This window comes from Seriola aureovittata, chromosome 6 (genome assembly GCF_021018895.1).
Source record: "Seriola aureovittata isolate HTS-2021-v1 ecotype China chromosome 6, ASM2101889v1, whole genome shotgun sequence".
Lineage (NCBI taxonomy): Eukaryota > Metazoa > Chordata > Actinopteri > Carangiformes > Carangidae > Seriola > Seriola aureovittata.
In genome coordinates, this window is record NC_079369.1 from 1,070,125 (window position 1) to 1,095,218 (window position 25,094).

Genomic DNA, 25,094 nt, shown 5'->3' on the forward strand with positions numbered 1-25,094 from the left:
TAGTATAGTAAGGCATAAAACGTCAGAGTATAATGAGGCTTAAAAATGCAAAAAAACGTCACAGTATAGTAAGGCATAAAACGTAATAGTATAGTAAGGCATAAAAATGCAAAAAAAACGTCATAGTATAGTCAGGCTTAAAAATGCCAAAAAATGTCATAGTATAGTAAGGCATAAAACGTTATAGTATAATAAGTCATAAAAATGACGAAAAAAAGTCATAGTATAGTAAGGCATAAAACGTCAGAGTATAATGAGGCTTAAAAATGCAAAAAAAACGTCATTGTATAGTAAGGCATAAAACGTCAGAGTATAATAAGGCAAAAAACGTCATAGTATAATAAGGCTTAAAAATGCCAAAAAACGTCATAGTATAATAAGGCATAAAACGTAATAGTATAGTAAGGCGTAAAAATGCCAAAAAAACGTCATAGTATAATAAGGCTTAAAAATGTCAAAAAATGTCATAGTATAATAAGGCATAAAAATGCCAAAAAACTTCATAGTATAATGAGGCATAAAACGTCATGGTATAATAAGACATAAAAATGCAAAAAAAACGTCATAGTATAGTAAGGCATAAAAATGTCATAGTAAAGTGAGGTATACAACGTAATAGTATAGTCAGGCATAAAAAGTTAAAATATAGAAAATGCATTTAGAGTGATGAGGCCTTTCCTCATCACTCTAAACAAATGTTTCCCCTCTGTTTCCGTGGTGAGTGCACGCACCACACTGGACATTCGTTCAGACATCATACCCATCCCCTACAATAACATAAAAGAAATGCACCACACACATATAGTTTCATTAGTAAGGTTTATTTCATTTTACCATTGTTTGCTTGTGGTTCTCTCCTTCTCTCCTCCTAGGGCTAACCAGAGCAAATGAAGTGGGCTGTGTTATATAGTGTTGGCAGCTTCCTGTTGGGCAGGTTCATTCCATTGTTCCCTGAGTGGTAGGGGGGGTTTTGCCTTGACCTTTTCATTGACTGCTTATTTTTGGTGATTTATTATTGATTGAAGAATGTTTGATGGGTGAATGTATTAAATGATGTGTATTTGTTTTGTGGGTCTATTGTGGGCCCTTTTGCAGAGGTATTTGGTGGAGCAGAATATTAATCTGTGATTTAATTGGGAGTTGGTTTTGGCTGGGGAGGAGCTTAGTGTAAATAACGCCCCGGCCAACACCAAGCTCGAGAGAAAGTGAGTGACTCACGCCAGAGCAAGCACATTGTGGGTGGTTTGAGCGTGGATTTTTTTTGTTTTTTTCTCCTTTATTATAATTGACACTTGTGTTTTGTACCCTGTAAATAAATGCACGGCTTAACAGCAGTTTGAGACTCCATCCATCATTCTTCAACAACAAGAATCTCACATTTGTTTGACAGTAAGGCATAAAAATGCAACAAAACGTCATAGTATAGTAAGATATACAACGTCATATTGTAATAAGGTATATAAAGTTAAAATTTAGTGAGGCATAAAAATGCCAAAAAACATCATAGTATAGTAAGGCACAAAAATGTCATAGTATATAAAGGCATAAAAATCCCGAAAAATGTCATAGTATAATAAGGTATAAAAAGTCATTTAAAAAAGTTACAGTATAATTTGGCATAAACAGTCATAAAAAGTCATCATATAGTAAGGCATAAAAAGCCATTGAAAAATTCATAGTATAGTAAGTCATAAAAAATCATAGTATAATAAGTCATAAAAATGACGAAAAAAAGTCATAGTATAGTAAGGCATAAAACGTCAGAGTATAATGAGGCTTAAAAATGCAAAAAAAACGTCATTGTATAGTAAGGCATAAAACGTCAGAGTATAATAAGGCAAAAAACGTCATGGTATAATAAGGCATAAAAATGCCAAAAAACGTCATAGTATAATAAGGCATAAAACGTAATAGTATAGTAAGGCGTAAAAATGCCAAAAAACGTCATAGTATAGTAAGGCTTAAAAATGTCAAAAAATGTCATAGTATAATAAGGCTTAAAAATGCCAAAAAACTTCATAGTATAATGAGGCTTAAAAATGCAAAAAAACGTCATTGTATAGTAAGGCATAAAACGTCAGAGTATAATAAGGCAAAAAACGTCATGGTATAATAAGGCTTAAAAATGCCAAAAAACGTCATAGTATAATAAGGCATAAAACGTAATAGTATAGTAAGGCTTAAAAATGCCAAAAAAACGTCATAGTATAGTAAGGCTTAAAAATGTCAAAAGATGTCATAGTATAATAAGGCATAAAAATGCCAAAAAACTTCATAGTTTAATGAGGCATAAAAATGGCAAAAAAACGTCATAGTATAATAAGACATAAAAATGCCAAAAAAACGTCATAGTATAATAAGGCTTAAAAATGTCAAAAAATGTCATAGTATAATAAGGCATAAAAATGCCAAAAAACTTCATAGTATAATGAGGCATAAAACGTCATGGTATAATAAGACATAAAAATGCAAAAAAAACGTCATAGTATAGTAAGGCATAAAACGTCAGAGTATAATGAGGCTTAAAAATGCAAAAAAACGTCATTGTATAGTAAGGCATAAAACGTCAGAGTATAATAAGGCAAAACACGTCATGGTATAATAAGGCTTAAAAATGCCAAAAAACATCATAGTATAATAAGGCATAAAAATGCCAAAAAACTTCATAGTATAATGAGGCATAAAACGTCATGGTATAATAAGACATAAAAATGCAAAAAAAACGTCATAGTATAGTAAGGCATAAAACGTCATAGTATAGTAAGGCTTAAAAATGCCAAAAAAACGTCATAGTATAGTAAGGGATAAAACGTAATAGTATAGTAAGGCATAAAAATGCAAAAAAAACGTCATTATATTGTAAGGCAAAAAACGTCATAGTATAATAAGGCATAAAACGTCTTAGTATATTAAGACATAAAAATGCCAAAAAATGTCATAGTGTAGTAAGGCATATAACGTCATGGTGTAATAAGGCTTAAAAATGCCAAAAAACGTCATGGTATATTAAGACATAAAAATGCCAAAAAACGTCATAGTATAGTAAGGCTTAAAACGTAATAGTATAGTAAGGCTTAAGAATGCAAAACAAACGTCATAGTATAGTGGGGTATACAAAGTCATAGTACAGTAAGGTTTGAAAATGCCAAAAAACGGTCATAGTATAGTAAGGCTTAAAACGTCATGGTATAATAAGACATAAAGATGTCAAAAAACGTCATAGTATATTAAGGCTTAAAAATGCCAAAAAACGTCATCGTATAGTAAGGCACAAACATATCATAGTATTGTAAGGTTTGAAAATGGCAAAAAAGGGTCATAGTATAGTAAGGCTTCAAAATGCCAAAAAACGTCATAGTATATTAAGGCTTAAAAAATGCCAAAAAATGTCATAGTATAGTAAGGCATAAAAATGTCATAGTAAAGTGAGGTATACAACGTAATAGTATAGTCAGGCATAAAAAGTTAAAATATAGAAAATGCATTTAGAGTGATGAGGCCTTTCCTCATCACTCTAAACAAATGTTTCCCCTCTGTTTCCGTGGTGAGTGCACGCACCACACTGGACATTCGTTCAGACATCATACCCATCCCCTACAATAACATAAAAGAAATGCACCACACACATATAGTTTCATTAGTAAGGTTTATTTCATTTTACCATTGTTTGCTTGTGGTTCTCTCCTTCTCTCCTCCTAGGGCTAACCAGAGCAAATGAAGTGGGCTGTGTTATATAGTGTTGGCAGCTTCCTGTTGGGCAGGTTCATTCCATTGTTCCCTGAGTGGTAGGGGGGGTTTTGCCTTGACCTTTTCATTGACTGCTTATTTTTGGTGATTTATTATTGATTGAAGAATGTTTGATGGGTGAATGTATTAAATGATGTGTATTTGTTTTGTGGGTCTATTGTGGGCCCTTTTGCAGAGGTATTTGGTGGAGCAGAATATTAATCTGTGATTTAATTGGGAGTTGGTTTTGGCTGGGGAGGAGCTTAGTGTAAATAACGCCCCGGCCAACACCAAGCTCGAGAGAAAGTGAGTGACTCACGCCAGAGCAAGCACATTGTGGGTGGTTTGAGCGTGGATTTTTTTTGTTTTTTTCTCCTTTATTATAATTGACACTTGTGTTTTGTACCCTGTAAATAAATGCACGGCTTAACAGCAGTTTGAGACTCCATCCATCATTCTTCAACAACAAGAATCTCACATTTGTTTGACAGTAAGGCATAAAAATGCAACAAAACGTCATAGTATAGTAAGATATACAACGTCATATTGTAATAAGGTATATAAAGTTAAAATTTAGTGAGGCATAAAAATGCCAAAAAACATCATAGTATAGTAAGGCACAAAAATGTCATAGTATATAAAGGCATAAAAATCCCGAAAAATGTCATAGTATAATAAGGTATAAAAAGTCATTTAAAAAAGTTACAGTATAATTTGGCATAAACAGTCATAAAAAGTCATTGAAAAATTCATAGTATAGTAAGTCATAAAAAATCATAATATAGTAAGGCATATAGTAAGTCATAAAACATGATAGTATAGTAAGACATAAACATTCATATTATGATCAGGCATAAAAAGTCATATTATAGTAAGGCATAAAACATCATACTGTAGTAAGGCATAAAAAGTCATTTAAAAAAGTCGTGATATAGTGAGGCATAAAATGACGTAGTATAGTAAGGCATAAAAAGTCATAAAAAAGTTATAGTATAGTAAGGCATTAAACATTGTAAAACATCATCATAGAGTAAGGCATAAAAAGTCATAATATAGTATAGAAAGGCATGAAAAGTCATAAAAAGTCACATTATAATAAGGCATAAAAACATCATACAGATGAAGAACAGAACAGAATCTTGTCCTCATCCTGATTAGTGTGGGACATTAGTTCTAACCACTATATTACCTGCTGCCCCATCAAAAAGTCTAGCATATTATATTGTATACTGTAAGGAATAAAAAAGTCATAGTATAGTAGGGCACAAAAAGTTTTGGTATTATGAGGCATGAAAAGTCATAAAAACATATTAGTCATGGGATTTTTTGAACTTAAACTCATACTTTGATATATCCAACAGATCATTTTTACTCCTGCAAGCCTACAGAAGTCAAAAGTCAGGGTTAGCTTCCTAGTTAATGTTACCTAATATGGTTAAATAACATAAGCTGACATTTTTCTGGTGTGGTTAGGTACCACTGTGATATTGTCACATGACCCTGCCCTTTCAGTCAGTTACATGATAGCATGCCTAAATCGGTCATCTTGGAGACGTAGCCCTTTGGAGGGCACATTGGAATGATTTAATATGACATCACTCTAAACATAGGTAAATATTGTTGGGGACAATTCTGTCCTCCCAAAATAATGGCAGGGACACGCCCCTACCGTCCAATATGTAACCCTATGGGCATTTTTATGCCTCAAATTACATACCAGTAGTAGGTTATAGAAGTTTGTGAAGACCCATAAACCCATAATGCAGATTTCCAACAATCCTTGCTGGTTAATGAGACAACAAAGTGCCTGATATTGTGTCCTTCATCACTGTTTTATTAAATAAAGTTAAATACACACATACTCACAGGGATTGAAAAGGAGTTGCAAAGCATATCAATCATAGGAGCATGCATATTTATACGTATATAAAGGGATCAATGTGGATTATTGGTGTGTGTGTGTGTGTGTGTGTGTGTGTGTGTGTGTGTCCATCACAGCAGCGGAAGTCAGTTGTCCTTGTGCTGTCAAAGATCACAACAGTTTATTTGTGGTCATCAGTTCAGTGCAGTGCAGCATCTTATTTTAGACGTCATGAAGGCTAAATATTGAGTGTACCTGACAGTAACATAGGATCTCTGCAGGTTGAGTTGCACATTGCATTGACATGTATGGATACCAATGGGCAACTGGAAGGAAAAACATTAAAAATGTAGGAAAAATACTGATGTGATCCTTTAAAACAGAGAGATTCTATGATTACAATAGGTCAAGTTGTAATACTCAGTGGTCTAGTGAGCAGTGGAAAAACATATGGTCAGATGAGTCATCGTTCGCCTGCTTTCAACAAGCTGATGAGTACATGTGTGTCACACAAACTAAAAGACCTCTACGGGCCTGCGTGCCAGTTTCCCAACATGAATTATCACATCCATCCTGTGGTGTAGCGCGTAAATCCTGATGGGGAAAACATTTTTTCAGAGTGACGTTTTTGCTTTTCCTTTACAAAACAGAGAAAACTGTCCTCTGCCAACACCAGGGGAATCCCAGAGAGGAGGATTATCCAGTTACCCAAATGGTAAATGGACTGCACTTATGTAGCGCTTTTCAACCATTCAAAACACTTTACAATGGAAGCCACATTCACACACACACATTAATACAGCACTTTTCACATATAACACTTTTTTACCTACATGCACGTTCACACGCCGATGATACATCAGTTTGGGGTTCAGCATCTTGCCCAAGGACACTTCAAAATGCGAGCTGAGGATCAAACCACCGACCTGCCGATTAGTACAAAATGTGCTCTACCTCCTGAACCACTGAAATCTGAAAGTTAAGTATATCCTGGATCTCCTGTGTGCTTCTGTTACCATGGCAACTGATCCCTTAAACTAACATGATCTTAACCCTTCAGGTGAAACCACCAATTTAGTATAAAGCTCAGGTTTGTATCAGTATCAGAATAGAATCTTTGCAAAGAACTCTATTAACTGCACTAGAAAATAAGCATTTATTATCTTAACACTGAGCCAATCAGAAGAGAGACTCAGAGCCTCCTCTCTTCTGATTGGCTCAACAACCTGTTGTTACTACAGCTCCAGAGAGAAGCCTGAGAGAGGAGATGTAAAACTACACTGAGATGGTTTTTGGTTCTTAAAATATATCATCTTATGGATCAAATAAAACATTGGAAAAGTGTAAAATATGGGACCCTTATTAGAGCTGAATTCCAAATAAACTGTTCTCATTTACATGTTTCTCTGTTTCTGTTCTCAGACAACGAAACAAGTTTGAAAATGACTGAAACGTGGTCCATTAAGACTACATGTCCAAGCCATTTCCAAGCTGCTGCTAAAATCCTGATTTTATATTGTCATCTGAAAAAACTGTCCGTACACATAAATTACAGACTGTGCTGTGACTTTGTTAACTTCTGTAGTCTTCAAAGTCTAAATTTAGGGACAAATGGGCAACTCAGTCAGTCAGTCAGTCACAGGCACAATTATAGGAGTGGTCCTGCTATTGCAGTCCAGCCAAAAAGGGCTATTTCCAAAAATCACAAACTATTTCTTGGACTTCCTGTCTGGAATATCAGATTGATCTTAACCAAACTTAATATTTGTGCATTATATATAAGAATCTTATCCCCTCAAGGGTTTTAAACACTTGTATAATGTTCATCAAGACACAGTAAAATGGTGGCTTTTAGTGGCCACACACTTCATAAGGACAAAGTGTTTAGGTGCTTTATTTTGGTCTGATAAGGCTGCATTCGGTGTGATCTATTTTCAATATATTTGAGTATGTGCTAACACCTGCATTGTAATTACAGAATCATGCTAAGACCCAAGAAAGAAGCATGCTTCAAGTGTTCCATGAAGTTTGTTGCTGTCAAAAGACAGCTACTGTAAAGTCCGAGTGAGCCCCAATGTGATTTTATCTTGTGGTCTGATGTACAGAGAGGCGGGGTGTCCACGTCGGCCAGCGTCACACCTCAAAGCTAATTTCTCTTGACTGTCCAAACAGGGGCTCTGAAGCCAGCTGCGTGTCTGAGTAGGCACGCCGCAGGTGTGTGGAGCTGCACGTGGTCTTGATGGCGACCTCATAGGGAGGCGGGGGTCCCAGCCAAGGAGGAGGGTGAGGTGTTGGACTAAAACCACCAGAGTCCATGGGAGGGTAGTCGAATTCCTCGCCACGAGCACCATGTCTGTGGCGTTCCATCGTCCTGAAAACAGTGGCAGTAAAACATCAGGTGAAAACAATCATGTAGAAACACAAATTGATATGTACAGTGCAGCTCTGAGGTGTCAGCAGTTGTAGAGATCAGATACTAAACAGCAGCTGGAGTCGTGTTCTGTTGGCAGTCGTGTACACAGTAATTGGGTTTCACAAAGTCCTAATGGACATCCTGGCAGTGTGGGATAATAAAAGTTTTCAAATAACGACTGTGGTCTGAGTGAGCCATGTGGTTTCTCTCCAGATAGACTAGTTTATTTCACTAACTAGCACACATCCAACAAGACTAGCAGGATTAGTTAGCTAATCAGCTGGTTTGGTTTAAATGACTTGAAGTCACTTTTTAATCCTAACTCATTCAAATAAATAGTTGATAAAATACACTTTCCTGCAAAGAGTTAAATGATTGATTACCATTTTCATGCCTGTGCAGTAAATATGAAGCTACAGCTAGCAGCCAGTTAGCTTAGCCTAGCATAAAAACTGGAAAAATGAGGAAACAGCTAGCCTCGCTCTGTCCAACAGTAATGAACGTTACCTACTTTAAACTTACTAAATGATATATTGCATGTTTTATATATCTTGTCTGGCTTTATTCTTGGGTTTTCTTACAAGTTAAAGGACTGAGATATGCTAATTTGTCAACTTTAAACTTTTTGACAGAGCCAGGCTAGCTGTGCACATGTGTTTCCGGTCTTTATGCTAAGTTAAAATGATGGGTTCCTAGCTATAGCTTCATATTTAGTGCACAGAGTGGTATCAATCTTCCCATCTAATTATCAGAAAGAAAGCAAATAAGAGAGTTTCCTAAAATGTTAAACTGCTCCTTTAACTTTCTTTTTTGACTATTATTATTGATAATTGTGCATCTTGTCTGTGGGCAGTGTCCATCCAGGGCTTAAGTTAAAAGGCTCATACGTATATTTGGAAGAATGAATAAGAATAAAGTAAAAAAAGGGAATTAATCTTAGAAAATATGCAGTTGCTGTGGTCTGCCTGCAACACTCTGTTACAGTTATCTGTGTGCATGTGCAGCTCTATCCCAGAAGAAACTGATATATGAAACCTTGACGTGATCAAATATTGAGCAACAACAGGAAGAATGAATTGGATAACATGGAGACAGCAGACAGCATCAGTGATTAGGATCCAAACTGCATTATGTTTTAGGATCTAGATCTAAATTATATTCTTTAGGTTAACTACTTTATATTTTTTATTGTTAATATAAAATATATGTAATTCAATAAACCTCCATCTTATTTTCTGACTTCTGGATAAAATTGATCTTAATAACAAATACAGCTTGAACTGTGCAAAGCAGCAATACGCATATCTTAAATGACTGGCATTTTTCCTTCACCCACCTGGGCAGAAACACAGACTGGGACTCTGGGAAGCGGCTCCCCGGGGGTGTGAAGAGGGCATGGCTGCCGAAGTTGGGGTAGTCATATGGATAATGTGGGCACTCTGGGTCGAACTCCCGGTGGTTGTAGTTTGCGGCACTTTTGCTGTTCATTGCCCAGAAGAGCCCCAGGATGAGCATGACCACCCCCAGCACCACACAGCAGAGGGAGAAAGCCTGCAGGCGGCTCTGGTACGAGGCCAGGAAGGCTGTGGACCCCCCAGTCACAATGAGGAAGACTCCGATGAAGATAGCTCCGTGGTGCAGGGAAGGCATCCTCCTCCAGGACCGTGACTGTTTCTGAGGTTACTGTGCAGGCTGTGACCGGCTGGATGTGTCACTCACGCACCAACGGTCCCACAGAGTGCGCTCCCCATGCGCTCTGACACTGACCAGACATCCAAATGATTCTCTCCACAGTCACTGAAATCCTGCTATGACAAGGAAAAGCTCACTTACTTATTTGTTCCCATCAGTAACATGTCCCATACTGATAAAAACCGATGATCATATGGTCCATGTGTTAGTCCTTACTCGTAGATCTGAAGCTCCTGTGGAAAAGTGATAAAACTGATGGTTTGTTGGGAAAATAATGAAAAATAAAACGGTGAAGGCTTTGATGCGCGTCAGGCTAATGTGGAGAAGCTGTGTGTTTATCATCAGGGCAGATGGACGAGAGGGCGGCAGAGCCCATTAAGAAATCTTTACTGGTGCCCCACCCTCCCTCTGTCTAATGTGTCTGAAGGGTACCACTTTAGCCCTGTGTGTGTGTGTGTGTGTGTGTGTGTGTGTGTGTGTGTGTGTGTGTGTGTGTGTGTGTGTGTGTGTGGCTCAGGACCTTGCAATTTCTTTAAACATAAATTGTCCTGTTGGACAAGAAATAAAGGGAAATTTAGAGCTGCATACTTTAATAAAATAAGGCGTTTTATAACATAATTGTGTCAGGTTACAAAATCCAAATAAAGAGCTGAATGTTTGGCCTTTTTGTCTTAAAGGTCAGAGGCTCAGTTGTCAACAGTCACTTGAAACAGAATCCTTCCAATGTTATTTAATATAATTTGGTCCTTTGATGCTGCCCTAATGGGGTGATGCAGTATAATTACTATTTTACTAACCTATAACATTATGTAGAGTTGAAAGTCTGACACTGCTGGGTTTTTTAGACCAAAAAAAAATCAAATATGAAATATTAATAAAACTAAACAAAACTAAAAATATGGTAAAAAATATATAAATAAACACAATAAATAAAAACCTAGCGTAAAATAAACAGCTGGTGACTCTGTGAGGTTTGAGCTAAATGCTAACACCAGCATCCAAGTGTGTTCACAACCACTTGCTAATTGGCAGGTGTAATTTTTACTGTGTTCACCATTTTAGTTTAGTATGTTAGCACGCTAACAATTGCTGATTACCATTAAACACAAAGTAGGCTGCACCTGAGGCTGAGGGGAATTTGTTAAGAGTCAGAGGGAATCATCAGACAGACTGTGTGCAGCAGTCAGACTCTGCTCTGATGTTCCTCCATGGCTGATAGGGACTCAGTGTTGTAACAGAACCATGAGCACAGGGCACATGGTGTGACAGCCTCTCTGCTTTCTGATTGGTTAAACGTTAGAAAGGCTACTGCTCCAGGATTCCCTACAGTCACGCGCTCACCCAATCAGCGTGAAGCCTCTGAGCGCGAACCCGCCTCCTCGGCACTTCTGACCAATCGCTGTGAAGCAGGGGCGTGGCCGACGGACCACCTAGCACCGCTCACCTATCGCAGGGAAGGGGTGATCGGGAGTCGGGTTTTGGGGTTGGGATAATCGATGCTCTGGTTTACCCGCAGCGGTCAGCGGAAGCGTCGCTAAGAACCGAACCAGATTCTTTTAGTTTGGAGCTCGTGCACGTTCGGATCTGATCCTTGCAGACACGATGGGTCCGCTGCTGTATTTAGGAGGTCTGGTCGTCATGTTCCTGCTGTGGATCAGAGTCAAAGGTCTAGATTACGTAATCGTTCACCAGAGGTGGATATTCGTGTGTCTGTTCCTGCTGCCGCTCTCCGTCATATTTGATGTGTATTACTACGTGAGGGCCTGGCTCATATTCAAGATGTGCTCCGCGCCCAAACTGCACGACCAGCGCGTGCGAGACATCCAGCGACAGGTGAGCACACCGTCCTCTGTCAGTGTGTGTGTGTGTGTGTGTGTGTGTGCGTGTGTGTTCGCTCAGGTGTGCGTGTGTGCACTCTGATCTCAGTCTGATCTCCACTCTCATAAACTCCTCTAAAAGAAAAGATGGTTAGATACTTTATTTATCTCTTAGGGGAAATTCATGTGTCCAGTAGCTCATTGGTAATAAGAATAATAAGAATAACAACAGTTAATAATAAATAAACAATAATAATAATAATAATAATAAGTAAAGTAACTTTGAAAAGATAAATGAACACCATGCAGTGGTTATGTAACAGAGTGAATGTGAGGTTACTCTTTCATATCAGTTCTATATAACTGTCATCACGTTGAATAATCACTTTCATTATGTGTTAAGATGAAAACACATAATTTGATCACGATATATTTATTATATGTTAATGAGAGAAATAGTGTTTCACTTATATTATTACAGCTCTTTGTGGTTTTCACCTGTAACTGTCTTTTCCAAGTTCTGCCAAATGGAAGAATCCACCCCATGGCGCGAGGAGGGGGGGGGCAGTTCACTTTAATTCATTTTCTCATTTATCTCTAGCCATGGAGATATTTTAAGTTCCATTCACCCCCAGTACGATTGAACTGTATTTTTCCTGCATAAATAAATGAAGCCACAGGCCTGAGAGGACTTCAGCACATTATTTGGACTCTGAGGGAATAATGAAGCACAGACTCAGACTCTCTCTAAACTGAAGAATATGTTTGTTAGTGTTTATTCAACACACTTTGAACAGTTCAAACGAGCTGTCGAGGCTTTTGACCTCAGACCAGGAAGGTGTAGTCAGCGAGTCTGAGCGATGGCTGAGCGGTTCAGGTGAAGAGTCAGGTGTGCTGTGTATCATCTGTCCTGTATCGTGCGTCTGACACATTTCAGGTACGTGAGTGGAGGAAGGACGGGGGTAAGACCTACATGTGTACGGGTCGACCCGGCTGGCTCACTGTGTCTCTCAGAGTGGGGAAATACAAGAAAACCCACAAAAACATCATGATCAATATGATGGACATCCTGGAGGTGGACACAAACAGGCAGGTAGGAGAACGCACACAAGCTCTGCTTCCAGACGTTTTGCAAATTTGTGCAATGAAAGCTAAAGGGAACGCAGCCATCGTTAGCCACTGTTATTTATTACAGCTGTGCATTATGTGTATCGTAAGAAAAACTCCAACAACATAATCTTCATATCTAGAGCTAAAACAATGATTCTGGTTTAATACAGCCGGGGTCGTATTTTTAGCCATGCTAGCTGCAAAGCTCGAGGGATGGCAGAGATCAAGACTGAAATATCTCAACAACAATCAGCTGGATTGGCATCAAATTTTGTGCAGACATTCATGGTCCCCAGAGGAGGAACTCCACTAACTTATGTGATCCCCTGACTTTACATCTAGCACCACCAACAGTTCACAGTTTTCACTTATCCTATGAAATTTCTCAACATCTACTAGATTAATTGGCACAAAATTTGGTCCATTTGGATATTCATGGTGAGCAGAGGATGAATCTTTGGAGCTATTTGTAAGTTTTGCTATTACTACATAACCAGCGTTAGCATTAGCAGCTGTTAACTTACAAGTCTAGAAGAAATGTTATGATTTTAACATCAAACTTCATTCATTTATTCACTGTATCCAGAGGTGGAAAGCAACCCTTGTTTTGGTAATATTTCATCACTTCTACTGAAGTTAGCATGCTAAACAGCTAGCTCCAGCCAGGCCTGCCTGTCTTGTCACTTTCGGATAGTGAGTCATCGTAGCCTCCAATCTCCCATGAAGAAGTAGCTGCTCAGAGGACAAATTATAACCTCTTGTATTGTAAACGCAGCGATGGCTGAGGCTCTTGGCAAGACATGTACGTAAACAGCTGTTAATGCTAACGTTAGCTATGTAGCAGTAGCAAAATAGCTCGTTAATGACTTCGGTGATGCCTTGACTTTTAATTTTTTCCTCTTCACTTATTCCAATACTTTGATTTATGACCAAATACCAGCAAAATAAATTACATTCTGGTCAACAATTAGGAACAGTGAACATGCCAACAAGCATATGTTACCATGCTAACTTCCTAAAATAAAACAGTGAACATGGTAAACATTTACCTACTACACATCGGCATGTGATTGTAAGCTAATTACCATGCTAATGTTAGCATTTAGCTCAAGCAACTGGTGTGCCTATGGCCTCGCAGAGTTGCTAGCACGGCCGGAGACTCTCTTGATGTAGTTTAAGTCCATCATTTAGTTTGCTCATGATAACGTTGTACTCACCAACGTAACTGCTGACATCTGGAATCACAGGGACACTGCAGGGACAAGGAGACAGAAGATCAGACAGGACGTAAACAAGTCAACAGCAGCTTTTTTGTTTCGTGTGAAGGTCTGACTTTTTAGCAAAGTTGCCGTGTTCTGACATCACAACATTTATACTTTGTTTTTTAGGTTGTGAGAGTTGAGCCACTGGCCAACATGGGTCAGGTGACAGCTCTCCTCAATTCAATTGGCTGGACACTGCCAGTGCTGCCCGAGCTGGATGATCTCACTGTGGGTACGTGGTCCATATAACAATCAATGGGGATTGTTTCCTGGGGAATCATCCTGGAGCGGCATCGTCTGGTTTCTAGAAATAGACAGATGCGCTGATGATTTCCACAGCTCATTGTTCAGTGATGTAGATGCATTTTCTCCATCAATCACTGCATCCTGTTTAGAGCCTCAGCGACTTCTCTAATTGTGTTAGAGGATTGATGTTGTAGCTCAAAAGATGAAACTGGGAGGAAATGGCTGCAGTGTTGGAAGCACCCCTGTATTGGGTTTCATAATGGATTTCCTGATGCCATAAACTGCGCATCAACAATCTAATGTTTTCCCATCAGGCCGCGGAACATTCATTTATCCTGATGTCCACGCAGGCACAGCGGGCAAACGCTGCTTTCTGCTCATGTGTTTGTGCTCTGTTGGTCTCACCTGGAAAATAAATTGAATTTCTAAGAACAGATCTTTTATTCTTTCTCCTCTCTCAGGTGGTTTGGTGATGGGTACAGGCATTGAGTCGTCCTCTCACATTTACGGGCTGTTTCAGCACATCTGTGTGGCGTATGAACTGGTCCTCGCTGACGGCAGTTTAGTTCGCTGCACTGAGGTAAGTATTGAGTGTGTGTAATGTAATGTGAGTCCACCGGCCTGAGTCTCGTGGGTTACCAGATATGTTGTGGCTTGACAGCAGGGATCACCATGGTAACATCATCTCCACCATCACAAACCTGTACTTTAACCTCTCTGCCTTGGCAGCAGGAACTTGTAACAAGCAGCAGGACGTGATACTGCAGAGTTTGTCAAGAGTAAATGCAATCACATTTAAAGCCGTAGCTTCAGTTTGTGCACATTACTCCTTCCTCTCTGTCGCCTCTTACTCTGCTCTTGTCAAGTGATTACACTGTATTGTATTTATTTCACCTTGCATCATTGTCTCTGCTGCAGTAACCTAATGTCCCTGTGGGTATCACCATTTCACATCATATCATATTAAGTACTCCACTCATGGTTCTGATGCTGAATGAGCTGAATGAGAAAACCAGCTTTATGATACTGGTTGTCCAGCATCTCAGGCTCAGGTTAGGGACTGTATGAAACTTACTGAGGGAAAACTGGAAAAGAAAACATGGCTCAGACAGCACCACCATCATATTTTAGTTCCACCCATTAGTGACACAGATTGCATCGTGCTAAATATGTATTACTACTGCAAAGCTACTACTTCACGCACAGTCGAACCCTTACCGATGGTCCCTGAATGCAGCAGCCCGGCTGGTCTTTGATCAGACTGAAAGGTCACATGTCACTCTGCTACCCATCAAATTCAGTCTCTGATGCTGCCTTCAGAGAGACAATCATTCAGCCTTAAGCCTCTTCTCAGCCACTGTGCTCTTCCAATGAACGTGATCTGTCATTGTCATCATCATCCCTGCACACCAGCCTGTTCTGCTCTGTGCTTCCCTGATGGAGGAACAAGCTACTGAAGCTATCAGAGCAGGAGCGTCTCTCTTCAGAGAGCACCTCCTCTCCGAACACCTCTAACACACTAACATGTCTAACTGTCCTTTACTACTTCCACTGCACTTCTTCACCTGATCTCCTTCATTTATTAAACAGATGTAGAACTAAGTTTTTACACCAAGGTCTCCTACTGCTCTCAAGCTTTACTGATGTGCTTCAGGTGTAAATGTAAATGAATAAATGTAAATGTGAATGTTATAAGTTATAAGCATAATAAAGTCAAGGTGAATATTGTCCAGTGAAAACATGTCAAGCTCTTTAGAGAGATAATGTTCAGTTTCTACCAACTATAATAATCCAAAACGTGCACACTGGTCTCAGTAGCAAGTAGAAAATAAAGCCCTGTTACACAGACATGATTGATGGCAGAACTAATTTATATGGTGCCTGAAAAATAAAGCATGTTTTGATGTAATTAACTTGATATTTGTTTGTAGGGGGGCATGACAAATTAAAGACCAACCCTGCTTTATCAAGAAAAAAAAATCTGTCCACGCTATTAATTTTCATACAGCCCCTAATCCAAACAGAGCCAAACTAAATTGAACTCCTGATGCAGGCCCAGAGTTCCAGAGTGGTCTTCAGCAGCAACATCCAGCTGTCACACCAAGTACAGTAAAAGGAGTGGCCTGTTTGTGAGAAGGCAAAGTGATCGATGCCATGATGTGATATAATGGTTTCGTTGTGAAAGCCAACGTGCGAGACAGATTACAGCCCAACGTGGATCCCCAAAGAGCGAGACCACATTCATCAGCACAAGTGTTCTGCACATCTGTTTGTTCTTGTTCAAACAAGAAATAAATTTTCTCTGTCACACAGGAGGAAAACTCAGACCTGTTCCACGCCGTCCCGTGGTCCTGCGGCACTCTGGGATTCCTGGTTGCAGCTGAGATTAAAATAGTCCCCGCCAAGCCGTGGGTGAAGCTGCACTACGAGCCGGTCCGAGGGCTGGAGAACATCTGTAAACGCTTCAGTGAAGCATCGGAGAACAAGCAGAACACATTCGTCGAGGGCATCCAGTACACTCTCGACACCGCTGTCATCATGACGGGAACCATGACTGACCACGCAGAGCCTGATAAGGTAAGGTGTGCGTGATTTGGTTTCACGTGTTTTAAATGTTGAATGGTTTAAATGTCATATTTAGCTTTTCCCTCTCAGATCAACAGAATCGGCCTGCACTTTAAACCCTGGTTCTTTAAACACGTGGAGAGCTACCTGACAGGAGACCACGCTGGGGTGGAGTACGTTCCTCTGAGACAGTATTACCACAGACACACACGCAGCATCTTCTGGGAGCTTCAGGTACTTACACTGACAGAGGCTGCGTCTCCACGAGCTTTAGCATTACGTTAAAAGAAGGAATATATCTGCCAGATTCTAGCTCGTCATCATCTTACCAACTGCTTGCTCACTACTCTTTATTACACTTTAATGCTCTTTCTCTCTCTCACACACACACACACACACACACACACCATTAGCCATTAGTAAGAAGGGCTTGGCATCCTTTATTTTCTGTAACAGTAAATGGTGTAATGAATTATGCATAGTATTGGTTTGACGGAGACCTAAAGGAGCTCTGAGCTTTTGGGAGCTCCCTGCTTTTTGAAAGGCTTTTGTTTTTGAAGACGGTGCAGACACGAGGAGGGCCGACTGATGTTTGATTAAATTGCTCATTGACGATTTGTCGTTGACGTCTCTGATGTGTTGTTGGCCGTGGCGTGAGGAAGTGTTTGGCACTGGTTGGTGAGTTGTGGCTGCCCTCTGGTGGATCAATGTCTCTTAACATCGAGCTCAAAGATAACATGACCAATTCAAAATTATATTATCATTCATGTAACTGTTACATTAAATGTTAGTAAGCTGCAAAAAGACATGATGTTTTTACATGTTATCATTACTTATTTATTAGCTGAGCAAATAGGGACAATTATATTTGGTCTTAAAATATTCACATTGATCGTCCTTAAATGAAAAAGCAGAAAAAAAGTAGTGAGTGTTGTTGACAAAAGAGAGATTAAAAAAACGTTTGTTTAATCGAAAGATCATAATTTTTATCAGTAACTAAATATATAGATAGGGTTAGGGTTAGGGTTTGGGATGTTAGATATTTAACATTGTTAAATTTCAATACAACTAAATAAATAGTATTGAAATATTTTATTTTGAAAACCACCAATCTGTATGTATGAGGTTTGAATTCCCCTATTTTGAATTTCCAGTCATCTCAGGTGGTGCAATTAAAAATAAAAAAATTAAGATTTTAAGTTGTCACCTTTTTTTAGGTATCACATGACAAAACCAAAATATATAGAATTTTCAGTTATAGAAAAACAGAAGAGCATCGTTGGTGATTCTGAAATCAGTAGATCTTTGGCTCTCCTGCTCGATCGATTGTTCCACTAACTGATCATTTGTTTTAGGACTATTCAGAACACAGTCCATCACAGAAAGCCACTTTTAGCATCTTCTTTAACCTGATTATGTAACTGGGTGAGTATATTTGTGTCTTTTCTCCAGGACATCATCCCATTCGGCAACAACCTGCTGTTCCGCTGGCTTTTTGGCTGGATGGTTCCTCCTAAGATCTCCCTGCTGAAGCTCACACAGGGAGAGACCATCAGACGTCTTTACGAGCAGCACCACGTGGTGCAGGACATGCTGGTCCCCATGAAGCATCTGCACGCCGCAATAACGCGCTTTCACCAGGACATTGATGTAAGACTCAGACACGGATAAACCCACTAAATACTCACTATTTACAGCACGAGCCGACTGTTCATTCTTCAATTGTCATTTGTTATTTCAGGTTTACCCTCTGTGGCTGTGTCCATTCCTGTTGCCAGCGGGCAGAGGGATGGTTCATCCCAAAGGCCAAGAGGAGGAACTGTATGTGGACATCGGGGCTTACGGAGAACCCAAAGTCAAACACTTTGAAGCTAAAGCATCAACACGTCAACTGGAGAAGTTTGTCAGAGATGTGCACGGGTAAGTCTCAAATGATACATGACATTTAGCACCTGAAACTAACCTGAAACGACTCTTTTCTTATTTCACACCCATCTGCCGTCTAACTGCCATTTGCCTCCCACAGCTTCCAGATGTTGTATGCAGATGTGTACATGGACCGAGAGGAGTTTTGGGAGATGTTCGATGGACAGCTGTATCAAAGACTGAGAGAGGAGCTGGGCTGTAAGGACGCCTTCCCCGAGGTGTATGACAAAATCTGTAAATCTGCTCGACACTGACCCCCATCAGTGGTACCTGACCTCGGCCCTGTGTCACAGATACACAGAGGCTCGTCTGCAACTCACACCTGGTGACTTATACTAGTTCTGGGATGTTTAAAACAAAAAAAACTGATTTACATCTCAGAATATTCTATGGAGGAATTCATCTTTGCACATATTAAAAAAAGCAATCAGTCTGTGTCTTAAGACGGCCTTCCCGTTAATGTGAAACAGGAGCACAAGTGTCATAACGCTTTTCTCTTTTTCCTTTTTCTGTACACAATTATTTTAACATTCATGCTCTGATCTCGTGCAGTTTGACTCAAAGCCTTTTGTGTAACGTACTTGTTAAGAGCCTTTTGCCCCAAATGTCTTTTTGATTTCCTTTCTTTAGAAATGTGTTAGACAACTTTTCCCTGTTTAACTACCTAACTACTGAAGTGCCATACACTTTGAAAACATGACCTCCATATTAGCATCAGACAGATATTTTGAAATACATGCTTTTTTGATAAATCTCTGTGAATTTTGAGTCTGAAAAAAAGCAAACTAACAGAACAATATTGCAAATATTTTGATATTGAAATGAGAAAATATCACCTGGACTGTGTACGGGTTGGACGGCTTCATTAAAAACTGTTCTACAATAGATATCAGTCTCTTTATTTTTAGAATATACATTATAAAGTTGTTGGTTGCAGTGTTGTAATACGGGTCAGACATCACACACACATAGTCAAAGCTAATGTATTTGCTCTGAACAGATTAATTTGGCTTTATATGAATCACAGCACAATGCAAACATAATATCACTTTCTTTTGTTTGTCCTTGTGTATCCCTCTTTCTTTTTTAAATGTGTTGGCATGCAGTCAAAGCAAACTGGTTTGATCTGAGCACTTATATCAATGTATTTGATTAACTCCCCAGTGTAAACCTGACTGTCTCTGTGTTTGTCGCTGCCGGATTAAGAATAAGACGATCTGAATGTTGTATAAAACCAGTCATTGAATGTACTGTACTTAAGCACAGTTTTGATGTATTCATATTTTACTTTATATTCCTACTCCACTATATTTTGGAGTAAAATAATCTGCTATTCACTCCTCTACATTTATTTGACACCTTTAGTTATTAGTTACTTTGTAGATTCAGGTTATTAATAGAAACATTTGAATGAATTTATCAATTCTTGTGTCTTATGTATTATTATGGATTAAGTGCAGTACATTAGTTAAAATCACTCTGCAACATGAGTCATAATTCAATGATATAATGAACAGTGTATTATTCTTAAAAGGGTCCTTGTGCTTTTACATGTGGTACTTTAGGATATATTTTGATGCTAATACTTTTGTACTTTAAATAAAGTTTTGAATACAGGACTTTTACTTATTAACAGAGTATTTCTACACTGTGGTATTGCTATTTAGCCTACAGCATAAAAACATACCTGGCCTGCATGTTAGGGTGACCAGATGTCCAGGGGACAGTCCCTGTTTTTGGTGGCTTGACTCCGATTGAAGCTGCCCCCAGAAATGTCCCTGTTTTTAACGTTTGTAATAGAAAACAAACATCTTGTGTTGCACTCGTTTTGGCCAACAGATGTGGCCAGCTGCTAGCTATAGCATCTTCAGATGTGAAACTAAAACCATCAAAATAGAGTTATCCAATCAGATTTTCCTTTTTTCATTTTTGTTGTTGTCTCTAGACAGAGAAAAGGTTAGCGTGCTTACTCATTGGTTAGGAGCTGCTGGCTTAACTTGGCTTAACTTGACTTGACTTTCACGATAGTTTATCACAATACAACAGCTACCATGGTCAAAATACATGACTGTCATCCTTTTTTATCTGATACTGATTACTGCATGTTGAACTCTCGGGCCTGCACACCACACCTCCCCCACCAACACCCCCAGAGCTGTCGCGCCACCTTATTGACACAGTTAAATAAAAGCAGAGTGTGTTTCACCAGAGGCCTGAGGGGAGGGTTCACCTGAGACACGTCAGGGAGGAGGGAGGGAGGGAGGGGAACCAGTGGTGTCTGCTGCTAAAAGCTGTAGGGGAAAACTTTTTCCAGCGCACATCCTGACACTTGCTGTTCCGCCTTCTCCTCTCTCTCTCTCTCTCTCTCTCTGACTGAGCTAGCAGAGCAGCCACCGACAGCAGGTGAGGAAGTTCCGCAGTCTGCAACAAACCTGCCCGGAGCTTCAGCCAACACAGGTAGGTCTGTACCCGGAGCTCTCACTGCTAAAGTTACAGGATTTGCTCTGTGTTCTCGTTGTAGATGAGCAGGAAGACGGCTGCTAACTTAAAGGAGAGTGAGGTGTAAGTGAGCAATACTTTTTTTCTAAGTGAAGCTAACTTTACGCGAAGTTAACTTTAGCTTAGCTTAGCTAGCTGCACGAGCACGGCGATACGTTACAACAAGCTAACAGCCGGTGTTAGTTTACAAAAGGTGACTTTGAAGATTTGTTGACGCCCCCGTCGGTGAGTCGTTAGCTGCTGTCAGTGTTTGTTAGCAGCGGAATCAGCGAATTAGCCCCCGCACACTTTTGAGTTTTTAGCTAGTCTGAGTTAGCTGAAATTAGCTGTTTCTTTTGACGTCTACTCGCTGGGGTAACGTCCAAACAGTCACCCAGTTTCCTTGACAACAGTGCGGAAGTTTCTGCGAACAGTGTCCTGCACGGATTATAACGTTGACTCAAAAACAACCAGCCGTCCGGTTGTTTTATTCATTTAGGAAGCTGATTGGAAAAAAAAGGTGTTTCTCAGGAACAAAAGGTGTATTGTTGTTATTTAAAGGTGTGGATGAGTTGCTTATCAGAAACCTGCACGCTATCAGCTTTTACTAGTTAGACTTTATTTATCCCCTAGGGGAAATTCAGATGTCCAGCAACTCATCAGTAATAACAATAATAATAATAATAGTTATTAATAAATAATAAACAAGAGTAGTTTAATTAGTCTAGCTCATGATCCACTTCCTTTGTCTGAGGTGTTATACAGTCTGAATATATAATATGTTATAATATGTTGCATATTGTCACGTCCGTATTGACGCATCGCTTCTGTTTACAGAGACTCTAAAGTGAAGAAGCATCAGGTGCCCTCCAGACGAAAAGGCAAAGACCCGGGGGGTGAAAGCCAAAGAAGCGTTACTGGCCTTACCGGCTGCAAAGAAAACATGTCCACTGACGAGGAGCCCACCTTCACAGTGAAGCTGCTGCAGCTGCTGCTTCTCTCCACCTACTGGGGAATGCAAATTTGGGTCACCTTCATTTCAAGTTGGTGCCACACACACACACACACACACACACACACACACACACACACACACACACACACACACACACACACACGTATACAGAGAGAGAGAGATGGTAACTCATTTAAGATACAGAATGCATGTAGGACATTTGTTTTTATGGTATTTGCACAACACAGTCGTGACTGAAGTGGTCCTACAGTTTGGTTCCCAGCCGCCACCCAATGTGGCTCAAGTGTTTGGATCACAGTATATGTATTTATATTTCTGATTGGCTCACACAGAATGTGAATAGGACCTCAGTGAAGCACCTCTGTATCATCACACTTTTTTCATGGCCACCGTTATGCCTACATCCAGACCTTGATTAGCTTTTCTTGCAGTTCAGTGACAATGCTTACGTGGAAAACCAAGGTGTGTCTGATTGTTGTTTATAGAGCCGTGACATTTACACTCTCATCTATATGCTTTGCAGCAGTTATAGAATTCATTGTAAACTACTCCTTAGCCTCCAGCACATAGCAACATCTGAGCTTCCTGCCAGTGTTCAACCACAAACCTCGTATTTCTGTCATGTTGGTACGGTGGTATACCACTGTGACCCTCTGCAACCTTAGAGGCGAGAAGCAAGGTCAGAAACTGCTTCTTAATCTTGTTCTTTTTAGAATATTATTGTCCATGTAACTGTCAGACCTTAATGAATTAGTGTCTCTATGAAAATAAGGTTGTGCTAATCAGTTGTCCTGATTTCTGCACAGGCTTTGTGATGGACAACCACCTGAACAGACACACATATGGGTTTATTCAGAGTCGTCTCGTCCCGTTCTACCTCCACCTGGGTTCAGCTTGTGCCTTCTTCAACCTCACCATCTACGCCGTGTATCATCCCAGCGACATGCTGGATGACCGGGAAGCCTTTCAGGTGTGACGTTTGTTCCACATCATCGCGCTGCATAAAACCTGAGTATTATCTTAATGTCTTGTCTCTGCTTCCCTCACCAGATCTTCATCTTCTTTGTGTCTGTGACGGTCGCGGCCGTCAACGCGCAGTGGTTTGGCCAAATGACGTCAGAGATCATGGCAGACATGCACCTCATCGAGCAGGCGTGCGGATTGGGTCAGGACATCGGCCTGTCGTCTAACCGTGAGGCTTACGCCAAGCTGTGTGAGACGGATGTAAAATACAGGCACCTCAGTAGTCGCCTGTGGCTGTACAGACTGCTGTCGTCCTTCTGTAACCTCTGCTGCATCGGCTGCAATTTCTACAGTCTCTGTTACATGGCTGAAAACCTTGTCGCGCTGTAAAACTGACACTCAGCAGCTGGACTGTAAAATTGTTGAAACATAGTCAGTCCTTTACAAATCTAGAAACTTTTGATATCAAAGCAGTAAATTATATATTTAATACATAAAGTCTTTCTTTCTATCTCTGCCTTAATTAGAAATGAGATTAAAAGGTCGGATGATGCTCTCATTGGGGAACAATGATAGGATATAGTCTCATGCATAGATTTCAGCCTCTGGTTCACGGTCAGTGAAGCTGAATTTCTCTGAACTGCTGCAGGGAGACGAATCAGTTCCTGCAATCTGAGTAATGCTTCACCTTTCACCCAGTGTGGCTGAGGCTGGCGGCTGCCTCAGGTTGGTGCCTTGAGATTTCCCCACACTGTTACCTTTACTGTTACCTTTACTTTTACACTATGGTACCTTACCGTAAAATAAAACATGAGGAATGTTTTTAAATCTTTGCACTTGCAATAGAAAATGGCTCAATGCACTGCACTGTTTTTATGTGTAGGCAACAGGAGGAAACCTTTAGTAAGGAAAGTGTTTCCTTGCTGTTGTGCCCTGCTCTCTCTGTTTGGGTGGAGCTTTAATACCTTGTTGACAGTGCGGTGTCACAGGTTTGTCTGGCTTTTCTTATGTTACTGTAAGGGCACCTGTGAGGCTGTGTTTCACCTCCCATCAGAGGGAAAGATTGTGCTATCTTTCTCTCTCCTGGCTGCTGCTGCTGGTGTGATATACAATCTGATTTAGTCCAAAACACACCTGCACATGATTCTATTGTAGTGGAAACAGAATTTATTGGTATTTGTTTTGCGTTGTTGCACAGCAGCTCGGTGTAGTTATGAGAGTCCTCCAGCAGGTAGACCTTTGCTCTAGTCCCACTATTATCAGTGTGCTCTGGATGGAGACACTTGCTATTCTGGGGATGGGAATTACCCGTTTAACTGAACATATTAAAGTGGATTGTATTGGAGTAGCACAGAAGTTTTTTTTTGGGATGGTACAAAGTGTTATTTAGGCCTACTGAGCCTATGTGGGTCTGTGTTGACTAAATGCCTGTAATAATAGTAATAATATAATGATGATAATAATAATAATAATAATAATACAGTGCCCCCAGAAAAGATTTTATTTCTTTGGAACTACTTTTTTTGCATCATCTCACAGTAACTTTTACATTATGTCGCGACACTTCCTGTACTGCATTTATTGTGAAAGGCTGAGCTCCAACGGTACATGGACAGGCAGCGTGGCTGTGTGTGCACTGTGACTACTCTTCACATCTCCTCATGTATTAACATTAGCCTCACGAAGCACCTGTCACCCCTGCTTTACCGTCAGATAGGACATTTGAGATGCCAATACACACACACACACACAGGAGTGCATGGGTGGCTTCATAGTAACCATAACAACCAATTCTACAGCAAAAGCCAAAGCTGTAAACATCCCATACAGTCATAAGCATAGCCACGGCAGCAGGCATTCATAATACAGAGTAGAGATAGTTAACTAGTTAACCTAGTTATGTTTATATTAACTGCAGTAAACAGACTTGCAGCTGAGCCAGGCTGTAACATTCATAAATTAATATCATCATACATCAATGATATATGTAACTGTCAGAGCTCAGCCTTCCTCTGTGGATAAGAGGGAATGCAACACACATTTAATCCACTGTGACCTT

The 25,094-nt window shown here is 39.9% G+C and overlaps 3 protein-coding genes across 5 annotated transcripts; 2 read left to right on the plus strand and 1 right to left on the minus strand.

Moving 5' to 3' along the window:
• Positions 1-5,549: 5,549 nt before the first annotated feature.
• On the minus strand, positions 5,550-14,000 carry si:dkeyp-51f12.2 (uncharacterized protein LOC100151460 homolog). The gene is made up of 3 exons (XM_056379254.1): positions 13,837-14,000; positions 9,337-9,805; positions 5,550-7,958 (listed from the first exon to the last, which is right to left on the minus strand). The coding sequence occupies exons 2-3, from the start codon at positions 9,648-9,650 to the stop codon at positions 7,721-7,723; spliced, it is 552 nt and encodes a 183-aa protein (XP_056235229.1). The 5' UTR covers positions 9,651-9,805; positions 13,837-14,000; the 3' UTR covers positions 5,550-7,720.
• Positions 11,146-19,505, plus strand: dhcr24 (24-dehydrocholesterol reductase). The gene is made up of 9 exons (XM_056379253.1): positions 11,146-11,525; positions 12,447-12,602; positions 14,008-14,113; positions 14,589-14,707; positions 16,441-16,704; positions 16,783-16,926; positions 18,145-18,342; positions 18,434-18,612; positions 18,719-19,505. The coding sequence occupies exons 1-9, from the start codon at positions 11,295-11,297 to the stop codon at positions 18,870-18,872; spliced, it is 1,551 nt and encodes a 516-aa protein (XP_056235228.1). The 5' UTR covers positions 11,146-11,294; the 3' UTR covers positions 18,873-19,505.
• Positions 19,506-20,852: 1,347 nt separating this feature from the next.
• On the plus strand, positions 20,853-23,799 carry si:ch211-121a2.4 (transmembrane protein 205). 3 transcript variants are annotated; one of them, XM_056379225.1, is made up of 4 exons: positions 20,853-21,180; positions 21,934-22,139; positions 22,879-23,042; positions 23,123-23,799. In XM_056379225.1, exons 1-4 carry the CDS (start codon positions 21,140-21,142, stop codon positions 23,423-23,425), a joined length of 714 nt encoding a protein of 237 aa, XP_056235200.1. In that variant the 5' UTR covers positions 20,853-21,139; the 3' UTR covers positions 23,426-23,799. The 3 variants fall into 3 exon arrangements, with proteins under 3 accessions (XP_056235200.1, XP_056235202.1, XP_056235201.1); XM_056379227.1 differs by having other exon boundaries at positions 20,864-21,079; XM_056379226.1 differs by having other exon boundaries at positions 20,865-21,075.
• The last annotated feature ends 1,295 nt before the right edge of the window (positions 23,800-25,094 follow it).